The 14,315-nt window shown below is 36.2% G+C and overlaps 1 protein-coding gene across 1 annotated transcript in view; it reads right to left on the reverse strand.

Moving 5' to 3' along the window:
- The window catches only part of PLXDC1 (plexin domain containing 1), a 123,268-nt gene extending 109,595 nt beyond the window's left edge, over positions 1-13,673 (reverse strand). The window contains exon 1 of the mRNA XM_053697864.1: positions 13,454-13,673. Within this exon, the coding sequence (XP_053553839.1) occupies positions 13,454-13,535 (82 nt within the window). The 5' untranslated portion in view covers positions 13,536-13,673. The remainder of the gene's footprint in view (positions 1-13,453) is intronic.
- Between the last annotated feature and the right edge of the window lie 642 nt (positions 13,674-14,315).

Here is a 14,315-nt window from a genome sequence, read left to right on the forward strand (position 1 = left end):
TACCTGTTCCTCTTTGCATACTCTTTCTAAGTTTAGTCTCTATGGGGCCTATTTATGAAAGGCCTGTTGGACATGATCCGACATTGAGGATCATGTCCAACAGACCTCGCTGAATCCGGAGACCAATACGCTCTCCGCATTCAGCCGCTAGCAGGGGGTGTCAATCAATCCGATCGTATTCGATCGGGTTGAATTGCGGAGATGTCTGTCCGCCTCCTCAGAGCAGGCGGACAGGTTATGGAGCAGCGCTAGACCACTGCTTCATAACTGGTGTTTCTGGTGAGTCTGAAGGCTCGCCAGAAACAGGGGGCTTCAAGCTCCATACAGAGCTTGATAGATAGGCCCCTATGCCTCTGCTGATGCAGCCTTTTTTTTTTTTTTTTAAGGAAAGTACCAATTAGTTCCCAGTAAAGGTACAGAAGGGGAGCACCAACTCCAAATAAACAATGTTACTAATAAATATTGTCTACAGTCTCTCCACTCTGGAGAAGGGTTAAATAGTTATTAAGTTAAATCCCATAGGCAGAAACTATTCTCCCAAAGCCCCAAATATAGAGGACTCCAGCAGGAAGGATATATAATGAATGGAAGAATCCTTACTCAAAAGTGTTGCAGCACCACAATGTGCTTAATAGAGCAGACTGAGCACTCTTAGTGGCTCAGCTCACTGAATCTTCATCTCTGGAACTGCCAGTTCTCACTGCTTCTAAATAGTGGCAAAACGTCCAAACGGTTTAAGCCCTGGACCACACCGATTTGGCCAAATGCTTTAACTAACTCATTTTTTGCTTTTATTCTTGCTGTGTGCTTTCAAAAGAGTGCCAGGCTTTCTGTGTGTTGTGTTGATTATTTTGTTTTGTAATGTTTCCTATGGGCTTTGCACCCAGGCTGGTCAGGGGTTAACTGCCTGAGTTGCTGGGAGCTGTACAGCTGTCTGTGAGTATATAGAGGACTGGCGCAGAGCACTGCTGGTGCTGAGTGGAAATTTCAGCTGATCCAATAGACTACACTAGTTTTACATATGAATCGTGAGACTAGTGCTGCTGAGTAGATCAGCGCCAATTTCTGCTCGGGACCAGCAATGCTCTTTGGGACCAGAGCGGTAGGTCTTCTGTGTGTTTAACCCCTTAGCGGGGGTTAAAAACACAATGGTGCAGGGTTGATAGTTTTAAAGGGACAGTATACACCAATTTTCATATAACTGCATGCAATAGACACTACTATAAAGAAGAATATCCACAGATACTGATATAAACAGCCAATATAAAACCATTAAAAAAATTTAATTAGAAGCTCCCAGTTTAGTACTGATGATGATGTTGGTCTGGGACACCAACTAAAAGGGGCTGGGAAAACAAAAGGAGCAGGCACTACCCCCTTCCCTGCATATGAAAAGACAGATTACATAAACAGGAGCCTACAGGAGTCTGTAAACGTGTGTATACATCTGACACTGTGGGGCTTGGTTAGGAGTCTTAAAATCAGCACAATCTTCTTAAAAAATAAGCAAACTATACATTTTTATAAAAACACTACCAGATGGGCTATATAAATGGATCATCTACAAAACATTTATGCAAAGAAAAATCTAGTGTACAAACCCTACATGTGCTCTTCAACAAAGAAGAGTAAATTTAATAATATAAGTTAATCGGAAAGGTGCATACTCTATATGAATAGTAAAAGTTTAATTTTGACTTTCATGTCTCATTAAGAATACACATATACTCTAGTGACTTTCATGTCTCATTAAACACATATATTTAGTGACTTTTATGACTCATTAAGAATACACATATACTCTAGTGACTTTTATGTCTCATTAAGAATACACATATACTCTAGTGACTTTCCTGTCTCATTAAGAATACACATATACTCTAGTGACTTTCCTGTCTCATTAAGAATACACATATACTCTAGTGACTTTTATGTCTCATTAAGAATACACATATACTCTAGTGACTTTCATGTCTCATTAAGAATACACATATACTCTAGTGACTTTCATGTCTCATTAAGAATACACATATACTCTAGTGACTTTCATGTCTCATTAAGAATACACATATACTCTAGTGACTTTCATGTCTCATTAAGAATACACATATACTCTAGTGACTTTCATGTCTCATTAAGAATACACATATACTCTAGTGACTCTCATGTCTCATTAAGAATACACATATACTCTAGTGACTTTCATGTCTCATTAAGAATACACATATACTCTAGTGACTTTCATGTCTCATTAAGAATACACATATACTCTAGTGACTCTCATGTCTCATTAAGAATACACATATACTCTAGTGACTCTCATGTCTCATTAAGAATACACATATACTCTAGTGACTCTCATGTCTCATTAAGAATACACATATACTCTAGTGACTGTCATGTCTCATTAGGAATACACATATACTCTAGTGACTTTTATGTCTCATTAAGAATACACATATACTCTAGTGACTTTCCTGTCTCATTAAGAATACACATATACTCTAGTGACTTTCCTGTCTCATTAAGAATACACATATACTCTAGTGACTTTCATGTCTCATTAAGAATACACATATACTCTAGTGACTTTTATGACTCATTAAGAATACACATATACTCTAGTGACTTTCATGTCTCATTAAGAATACACATATACTCTAGTGACTTTCATGTCTCATTAAGAATACACATATACTCTAGTGACTCTCATGTCTCATTAAGAATACACATATACTCTAGTGACTGTCATGTCTCATTAAGAATAACATATACTCTAGTGACTCTCATGTCTCATTAAGAATACACATATACTCTAGTGACTGTCATGTCTCATTAAGAATACACATATACTCTAGTGACTCTCATGTCTCATTAAGAATACACATATACTCTAGTGACTCTCATGTCTCATTAAGAATACACATATACTCTAGTGACTTTCATGTCTCATTAAGAATACACATATACTCTAGTGACTTTCATGTCTCATTAGGAATACACATATACTCTAGTGACTTTCATGTCTCATTAAGAATACACATATACATTAGTGACTTTCATGTCTCATTAAGAATACACATATACTCTAGTGACTTTCATGTCTCATTAAGAATACACATATACTCTAGTGACTTTCATGTCTCATTAAGAATACACATATACTCTAGTGACTTTCATGTCTCATTAAGAATACACATATACTCTAGTGACTTTCATGTCTCATTAAGAATACACATATACTCTAGTGACTTTTATGACTCATTAAGAATACACATATACTCTAGTGACTTTCATGTCTCATTAAGAATACACATATACTCTAGTGACCTTTATGACTCATTAAGAATACACATATACTCTAGTGACCTTTATGACTCATTAAGAATACACATATACTCTAGTGACTTTTATGACTCATTAAGAATACACATATACTCTAGTGCAGTGCTTTCCAAACTGTGTGTCGGGACACACTAGTGTGTCGGCAGCAGTGTGTAGGTGTGTCCCTGCTTCAGCACAAATTTTTTTAAATTTAATTTTTTTCAACAATTTTTTTTGGTTTCTGACTTTCCGCCTGCCTACTACGCATATCATGTGGTTGACACGCGATTGATACCTAGTGGGTCACAGATCATCTTAACCTATTGTCGCAGCTCAGTGGGAACTGAAACTATTCCCATTGGCGGCACATTGGCTCCTGACTGCACGTGTAGTCTCCTCAATTGGCTCGTGACTGTACATGTAGTTAGTGAGTGGGGACAGCAGTGTGTTTGCAGCGCGGGCAGTAGTCAGTCAGACTCGCAGAGCTCTGAGGGCAGCAGCTTAAATGCTGGGCTAAAGTCAGAAGTCAAAGTGGTTTTTTTTCCACAGCTAGCTCCCAGTAGTGCATTGTTGCTCCTGCTCTTGATATATGGATAGGAAGGGGAAGCTTAAAAATGCTTGATGATGAAATGCGAGTGTCTTTAGCTAATATTCCACCAAATATTTAGAAATTGTGTTCATCCCATCAACCTCATACATCCCATTAAAATATTAAGTAGCTATTGGTGTTATTAAACATTTTTTTTAATTCTTGCACATAATTACATACTGTTACTTGTAAATACATTTCATTATTATATAATTTATGTATGTGTCCGTATCTCTTAAAACAAGTTAGTTTAACCTCCTGTTTGCTAGTACAACTGAATTACTGTGTCGCAAAATGATGTAGGTCTAAAAAGTGTGTCACCAACCTGAAAAGTTTGGAAAGCTCTGCTCTAGTGACTTTCATGTCTCATTAAGAATACACATATACTCTAGTGACTTTCCTGTCTCATTAAGAATACACATATACTCTAGTGACTTTCCTGTCTCATTAAGAATACACATATACTCTAGTGACTTTTATGTCTCATTAAGAATACACATATACTCTAGTGACTTTCATGTCTCATTAAGAATACACATATACTCTAGTGACTCTCATGTCTCATTAAGAATACACATATACTCTAGTGACTTTCATGTCTCATTAAGAATACACATATACTCTAGTGACTCTCATGTCTCATTAAGAATACACATATACTCTAGTGACTCTCATGTCTCATTAAGAATACACATATACTCTAGTGACTCTCATGTCTCATTAAGAATACACATATACTCTAGTGACTGTCATGTCTCATTAGGAATACACATATACTCTAGTGACTTTTATGTCTCATTAAGAATACACATATACTCTAGTGACTTTCATGTCTCATTAAGAATACACATATACTCTAGTGACTTTCATGTCTCATTAAGAATACACATATACTCTAGTGACTTTCATGTCTCATTAGGAATACACATATACTCTAGTGACTTTCATGTCTCATTAAGAATACACATATACATTAGTGACTTTCATGTCTCATTAAGAATACACATATACTCTAGTGACTTTCATGTCTCATTAAGAATACACATATACTCTAGTGACTTTCATGTCTCATTAAGAATACACATATACTCTAGTGACTCTCATGTCTCATTAAGAATACACATATACTCTAGTGACTTTCATGTCTCATTAAGAATACACATATACTCTAGTGACTTTCATGTCTCATTAAGAATACACATATACTCTAGTGACTTTCATGTCTCATTAAGAATACACATATACTCTAGTGACTTTCATGTCTCATTAAGAATACACATATACTCTAGTGACTTTCATGTCTCATTAAGAATACACATATACTCTAGTGACTTTCATGTCTCATTAAGAATACACATATACTCTAGTGACTTTTATGTCTCATTAAGAATATACATATACTCTAGTGACTTTCATGTCTCATTAAGAATACACATATACTCTAGTGACTTTCATGTCTCATTAGGAATACACATATACTCTAGTGACTTTTATGTCTCATTAATACACATATACTCTAGTGACTTTCATGTCTCATTAGGAATACACATATACTCTAGTGACTTTTATGTCTCATTAATACACATATACTCTAGTGACTTTCATGTCTCATTAAGAATACACATATACTCTAGTGACTGTCATGTCTCATTAAGAATACACATATACTCTAGTGCCCATGTTGATTGTTGGAAGAATGTAACATACATAATTAGTAACATAGAATAATATAATACGTTATCTTCCATGACACTACATACAAAAAATTCCACTCCACAGGAAACATTAAATAATATTTTAATGCACATTTTTAGCAGTTATTTACTGTTATCTCCCACCACACACCGCATCCTCCTCCTCAAGATAAAAAAATATATAGCTACACTCACATTTAGAAAATGTTTTGCCTTTTGCTGATGTTAATTTGTAACAAGCCCAGGTACTTTGGGATAGAAATGGAAAACAGGAACCTAAAGAACTTTCCCAAACTAGTAACACAATGGAATAAATAAAACTTTAGAGCTGCCCTGGGGAAGGTCTACGTTTGGCAGCCGCTACACAAAATATGCATTAAAAAACTCACTAGGAGATCCAGAAATACCATTGGCTTTCTCTGATTTTGCAGCTAAAAACAAAGGTGAATGAATGGTAATTGGGTTCTCACCAGAACAGAGCTATTGTTTGGTGCACAGAAATGGGTGTGTCTATTGGTGCCCTTTTCTGTAACTGAGTTTCCTTTTATGTATATTGTTCATTGTATTCAAAAAAAAGTTAGAATAAGAAAACAAAAATAACTTTTGGCACATGCTAAGGCACTGTGGCTGAGCTCTGTAGCAACCCAAGGGTTGCAGGTTCGATCCCCGGCAAGGTCCACTCAGCCTTTCATCCTTCCAAGGTTGATAAAATGAGCAGCGCCTTGAGACCCTTACGGGTGATTAGCCGCGCTTTACAAGTACCCAATACATACATACATCAGCAGCAGGGAGTACAGGGAAGCCTATTTACCCTATGAATATTGTGTATTATGAGTGACTGCTTGAAACTTAGAAAATATTTTACATTTGCATCTGCATTTTTTATATAGATAAAACAATTGCACTATATGATGATATTACTGAGTGTTGGAGTCTCTATATTATGCTGCATTTGTTATATTTATTTGATATGATTTACTGCTGACTGTCTTCTGTAGTATATTATACTGCATATATTGTGTGTTATACCCTGCCTAGACACTACCCCCTGCTATCAGGTGGGATCTATGTGTGACTGGGTGTTGCAGGTCTTACTACTATATGCACTTCTTACATTGTTCAATTGCAGACTATAGATTTATTCTTCGTCACATGACTTTAATTTACCATCTGTTTTATTAAAGTTTTTGGGGCCTATTTATTAAAGGGACATTAAACCCACATTTTTTCTTTCATGATTTAGAAAGAGAATGCAATTTTAAACATCTTTCTAATTTACTTCTATTATCTAATTTGTTTTATTCTCTTAATATTCTTTGCTGAAAAGCATATCTAGATATGCTCAGTAGCTGCTGATTGGTTGATGCACATAGAAGCCTTGTGTGATTGGCTCACCCATGTGCATTGCTTTTTCTTCAACTAAGGATATCTAAAAAATGAAGCAAAATAAATAATAGAAGTAAATTGTAATGTTTTTTTAAATTTTTATTCTCTATCTGAATCATGAAAGAAAGATTTTGGGTTTAGTGGCCCTTTAAGCTCCGTATAGAGCTTGATGCCTGGTGTTTCTGGCGAGCCTGAAACACAAGTTATGAAGCAGCAGCCTAAAGACCGCTGCTCTATAACCTGTCCGCCTGCTCTGAGGCGGCGGACAGAGATCGCCGGAAATCAACCCGATCCAATACGATCAGGTTGATTGACAACCCCTGCTAGCGGCCGATTGGCTGCAAATCTGCAGGGGGCGGTATTGCACCAGCAGTTCACAAGAACTGCTGGAAAATGATAAATGAGATAGAGCGTGCAATTTTAAGCAACTTTCTAATTTACTCCTATTATCATTTTTTCTTCATTCTCTTGCTATCTTTATTTGAAAAAGAAGGCATATAAGCTATTTGTTTGGTTCAGAACCCAGGAAGGCACTTGTTCATTGGTGGATGAATTTATCCACCAATCAGCAAGAACAACCCAGGTTGTTCACCAAAAATGGGCCGGCATCTAATCTTACATTTCAAATAAAGATACCAAGAGAATGAAGAAAATTTGATAATAGGAGTAAATTAGAAAGTTGCTTAAAATTGCCTGCTCTATCTGAATCACGAAAGAAAAAATTTGGGTTCAGTGTCCCTTTAAGTGAAGGTTATCATGTGCAGTGATTAGATACCACAGAGCTGTTTTTTTATACTTTTTATTTTTAAATATTATTATTAAATTTTTGGCTACATTTACCCACCAATCAGCAAGCAGTACCCAGGTGCTGAACCTAAAATAGGCCAACTCCTAAACTTACATTCCTGCTTTGCAAATAAAGATACCAACAGAATAAAGAAAAATTCATAATAGGAGTAAATTAGAAAGTTGCTTAAAATTGCATGCTCTATCTGAATCACGAAAGTATTTAGGCTCGCCGGAAACAGGAGTAATGAAGCAGCGGTCTATAGACTGCTGCTCCTTAACTCATACGCCACCTCTGAGGCTGCGTATAGCAATCCGCCCAATCCTATACGATCAGGCTTATTAACACTCCTGCAGGGGGCGGTATTGCACAAGCAGTTCACGAGAACTGCTTGTGCGATGCTGAATACGGACAGCGTATGCTGTCTGCATTCAGCGATGTCTGGCGGACATGATACGCTACATCGTATCATGTCCGCCAAACTTTAATAAACCCCTATATATACAAAGTGTAGGAATACATTTTAAGTTTATATTTATTTTTAATGGTAACTTGGGTGGATTTCAGGTGAGAACTATAAAGTTAAACAGATAAAATTGACCACATGCATTTGCTAAAATGTACACATCATCCTGCACAAACACAGTTATTGATTAACTGCAGTAGCTTCATTTTGCACATTTCTGCTGTACTTTCTGTGGGTAAAACTTAATTCAGTCTAGAATTGCAGTGTCAGTGCAGAGCACAAAACTATCCAACATTATCTGTGACTGTGAAGTTTTGTGAGCTCCACGGGGTGAACACATTGCACTGGAGGGGGTGCAATGTGTGACTGTTGGGATGTCCTGATGAGTTGTGTTATCCAGTACTGTGATAAATTACCGGTTATAAGAGACACAACTGCAGAAAATATGTAGCTGGTGCCACCTTCTTCCGGCCCACTTAAACAAGGCATAAGTGCATCTTAATTTATAATGTTTTTTATATAACCCCAGAGATGGACAGCACTCTCAAACTGGAATGGATACGCATCCCCTGCAACTGGTAAAACGCCCAGGTCTGGATGCTCATCTGCCACTCTAACAGCATCCTGCACTTGCTCCCAGACAAGTCTTTTAACACACAGGATAGCCAGCATTCAATCAATGGGGGGTTAGTTACATTTGGCTAAATGGTGATAGGCCCAGGTGCCATATTAAGGCCTCTTCTCACCTGGATCACTAACCTACAACCACACATGCTAGTTTCCATACTGAAATGCAAATAAGGGTGCATAAACAAAAACATATTAACCTCTTAAGGACATATGACGGAATTTTTCCGTCATAAAACAATTGAGCAAACTGAAAGCTGTGTCCTTAAAGGGTTAACCACAGATAGGGACTGCGCTCTCAAACTGGAAATGTCACTGGCAAAACTCACAGGTCTGTGACTGGTCACCTGATCTTACAGAAATTTGTATTTACATTCAGCAACTCTGACTTTTAACCAGACAAGCCTTGGAAAAAGATCCAATAGGTAAACATCACAAATAAATACACACACAGGATACTTAACTACAGCATTTGGCAAAATGGCGGTGGGTGATAGAAAGCCTTGTCTAACTGGCTCACTGGAAAAATAGTGACCTCAATCAGAGGTATCTAAGGAGATGGTATGAGAGAGCAACTTAAAGGGACAGTATACTGTAAAATTGTTTCTCCTTTAATGTATTTCCAATGACTTGTTATACCAGCTGCCGTATAGAATGTATGAGAAGTTGCATTTTCATGTATATTTGTGTATATGAATTAGCTGGTTTTGTGCCTTGACACCACAGCCTATTACAATGGATTGAGCTTACAGGTAATATCATATATCTCATTATGTTATCACTTTGTGTACACACACTTGCTTCCTTATCTTATATCTGTTTGTAAACCAAAGCTCATAACCTCAAGAGAACAATGGAAAATGATAATTTTATTGGTTATCTCTTATATACCCCAATGGGGGTGTAATTTCTTCTGCTGGCTGTGTTTACATAGCCTGGACTTAAAGGGACAGTCAACACCAGATTTTTTTTTTGTTTAAAAATATAGATAATCCCTTTATTACCCATTCCCCAGTTTTGCATAACCAGCACAGTTATATTAATATACTTTTTACCTCTGTGATTAACTTGTATCTAAGCATCTTCTGACAGCCCCCTGATCACATGATATTTTATTAATTATCTATTGACTTTCATTTTAGCCAATTAGTGCAGTATCTGCCACAAGCCACGGACGTGATCACATTGTTATCTATATGGCTTACATTAACTAGCTCTCCCCTGTTGTGAAAAGCAAATAAAAAAGCATGTGATAAGAGGCGGCCTTAGAAAATATCATATGAGCCTTCCTAGGTTTAGTTTTCAACTAAGAATACCAAGAGAACAAAGCAAAATTGGTGAATTGTTTAAAATGACATGCCCTATTTGAAACATGAAAGTTTTTTTTGGACTTGACTGTCCCTTTAAACAACATACCTTCAGCACAATTTTACAGTGAACAGTCACAAGACCTAGCAGTTCTTTGAGACTCTCAGTTTAGCAGTTCTATGTTCCACTTTTTATACATTTAAAGCAGTATCTCTAAGCTTGTGTTTGGTAGCATATTTTTCTGTCTTATTGCTGTTGTTTTTTGTGTGTTTTATAGTATTTTTCTGTTGTAGCTTCTACATAATTTCAGCATTTTTACCAGATCAAATAGCAACTTTAAATGATTGGCATGGCTTTGTAAAAGAATAATAAAAAAATAAATATAAACCCTAGCAATGTTTTCTCGTGACACTTCTGGTACAGTTTAACGGAAGCAAATAATGTGGATTCTAAAGATTATTTTCATACCTGCCAAATGCTATGCATGCTATTATTAATAATGATAATAATAATTATTAAAATTACAACTTTTTCATTGTTAAACATTTGAATAGCTCTTACAATGCCAATATCTTAGTTAATGTGCAGCTTAAAGGGACATTGTACACAAATATTTTCTTTGCATAAATGTTTTGTAGATGATCTATTTATATAGCCCATCTGGGAGTGTTTTTGTAAAAATGTATAGTTTTGCTAATTTTTTAACAACTTTGTGCAGATTTTCAGACTCCCAACCAAGCCCCAAAGTTTTAAATGTATACTGATGTCTGCAGACTCTTGTTTGTGTGATTGGTCTTTTCATATGCATGGGGAGGAAAAGGGGGGAGTGTCTGCCTTTCATGTTTTCCCAGCCCGTTTCAATGGGTGTCCCAGTCTAACCTAATCAACAGTGCTAAACTAAGTAAGTTTTTAAAAGGTTTTAAACTGGATTTTTTTATCATCATCTGTACATATTATTCTTTATAGTAGTGTCTATTACATGCAGTTATATGAAAATTGGTGTATACTGTCCCTTTAAATGGACAGTAAAGTAAAATTTAAAGTTTCATGATTCAAATAGGGCATGCTATTAAACAACTTAGCCATTTACTTCTATTATCTAAGTTTCTTTACTTTCTTGGTATCCTTTGTTAAAAAGAATACCTAGGTAGGCTCATGAGCTGCAGTGAACAACTGTGAGCTAGCTGCTGATTTGTGGCTGCACATTTATACAGCACCTCTTGTCATGTGTTCAGCTAGCTCTCAGTAGTGCACTGCCGTATGCTCTATTTAAATCATGAACATTTTGGGTTTCATGTCCCTTTAAACAGACATTGGACACCTCTTTTTAAAGCAGAAATTCAGCATTTTCAAATTAGGCATGCCACCCCCAGATGGGGCTATTATGGGTCCACCTCCGATTTACTTTAAGGGGAAAGGAGACACCTGATCTGTAACAATGCAGTTCCCTTATTTGAATGAGAGTTCACTGTTGTTTTTTATCTAAATACATAATATGGAAGATTTGGGGCAGGACTAGGTTTGAATTTGAGTTGTCCATGGGCTCAAGCCCCTGGTCATTTTGCAATTTAGCAACAACTCTGTTGCTATGGAAACTTTGGTGTGGCTGTTGCAGATTATGTGCCTATGGACTGACTGCCAGGGTTAGATAAATTTGTGAGTCAGTAAGAACAGAAACAAATTCTCTTCTCCAATTTCAATCCTAACATTCCCTCCTAAACTGAGCTTTGGAGGGAATGTTAGGATTGAAATTAGAGAAGAGAATTTGTTTCTGTTCTTACTGACTCACAAATTTATCTAACCCTGGCAGTCAGTCCATGGGCACATAATGCACAATATAAATACAACCCCATCAATATGGCAATTTGTATAGATCCCACCTTTTATATTTACTATGCTATGCTGACCACCCTGTCAGAAATTAAGAAACAATTAAAGCCTGTAATGCTATGTATTAACTTATATGTTTGGTGATCTGCTATAGTATACAAAGTGTTTCCTCTGTCTTTATGTATTCATATTTGAGTATTAGTGGAATATTTTCTTTATTTCACATATTCTTCCAGCCTCTACTGGCCAATATTCTAAAAATTGGGATAATCCATGATCATTTTTAATGTAAATATTTACATTACTATTAACATCTTAAAATCTAATTAAGCATTTTGAAAGGTCTGGGTGTTAAAACTGATGTGGTGTCATTTCAGAATAATTATATGGCACTTTGAATAAATATAATCCCTTTTTGTAATTTCATGTTCATTTAACTTTAACAAGTATAATACTTATGTATATAGAAACTGGGTACATTTGATTTTATAAGTTTGAGCATGAAAAATGTTTAACATTAGGTGTTAGATATATATGATCCTTTTATGTTGCAGATTTCTGAGCCTAGGTTAGGACACAGATCTGCAGAAGAGATGGTGTGATCAGAATAACACATCAAATAGTGTCACAGTGCATTATAATGTGACAGCTGTGTCTATCAGCATGAGTATTTTCCTTCTTTTTTTCTACTTGTCCAAAAACTTTAATGCAACCTCACAGTTCCCAAGAAAATTAATTGTATTAGTAATGGGGGGTTCCATTTTAATGCACAACTGCAAAAGGGAGACGAAGGACCAGAAAATAAGTTATGATAGGACAGTAAAACATGCAGAGGACCCGATTGCAACTATGAAAAATTAGGAGCAGCAAAACATGGGTAGTAATAGAATTCTGAACAGCTACTTAAGATAAATAGCGATTTATTTAACAAAAACCTAAAAAAAGAAAGTTGACTGACTTCAGAACACATGGGACGGTCAACCACGAATCAGAAAGAAGCAAAAAATGAATACTTGTCTAGGACGTGAGGAGGTGGCAACAGAGTACATAAAAGTAAACAACGTCGGGAGACAATTATAGAGACAAAAACGTGGGCAGAGGCTCTGGAAAAGAATTGTTTTGTTTTTATCCCCACAAGCCAGTGATTCAGAAAAGCATCATGTAATCCACACATACTTGTAATCATTTTACCCTGTGGATCCATACACTTACTAAATGCCACTCTTCTTTAAACAAAGCAAATTATAATTTATATGAATAAAAGGTGTCAATTCAGGTGGATAATTGTTTCCATGTTTAACAAATTGATAGTAGTGTAAATGCAGCAGTCACCCTGTAGCGATATATAAAAACAAACAAAACCTCTATATAATACATAATACTTATAATAGCAACCAGAAGAAAACGCCCTTGTATCTATAAGGTGCAAAGTTTGAACTTACCTGTATTAGTAGGGGGGCCCGTGTTCTTCTTGGTTCCCTCAGAGAGACTTAGGAGTGACATCAGCAGAACAAAAGCCCACATTTTCTTAACATTTGGAAGAAACCCACTTCACCAACTTCTAAACACATCTACTATCAACCTTTAAGAAAAAGCTTCATCCACATAGCATCCTACCCCTAGTGGGTAGTGAAAATTTTTAGGGCAGAGAGTGTGCTGATCCCTCCCTGTTAGTATGAGGGAGATGAAGAAGAAATAGTCAAGTAAGTGTGTATAAATAATCATTATTGAATAGCTAAGCAGTCAGAAAGTTACACGTTGGCACCATCTAGTGGCTTATTTTAGTATAACAATAGTCTGGTCATGGTTTAAATAGCAATACTAAAGGGACAGTTAACCCAGATTTTTCTTCAGTAATGGAAATATCTAAATATAAAAAGCTAATTTTATAACAAGACATGAGGTTTCATGTTTTCCAACAAAGACTTGATCCAAAATATTCTCCTCCTGACTTTTATATGATTAGTTAGGCACCAAGGTTATAATAATCTGAATTTACTTGTATTTTTTTTCTTCAAGTTTTTAACTTGAATTATTAATCATTTCCAAATCCCCTATGATACTCATTATGCATATCGTATCACAGAAGGGTTACCTAGGTGGCAAGTGCCAGATTGCGCAAGCATGTGCATTGCCTTACCACCAACATCAATGGTACACAAGCATGCACAGTTTTACACTGCACTTATCACCTCACCATACATTGACATCAGTGAGGTTGAGAGCCTCAGCCTGCCCTGCTGGTCTGGAATTACATGCAAAAAGAGAAGTGGAAAGAGTAGCTTGTGCACAAACAACAACCGT

Source organism: Bombina bombina, chromosome 1 (assembly GCF_027579735.1).
Source record: "Bombina bombina isolate aBomBom1 chromosome 1, aBomBom1.pri, whole genome shotgun sequence".
In the NCBI taxonomy this organism is placed as follows: Eukaryota; Metazoa; Chordata; class Amphibia; order Anura; family Bombinatoridae; genus Bombina; species Bombina bombina.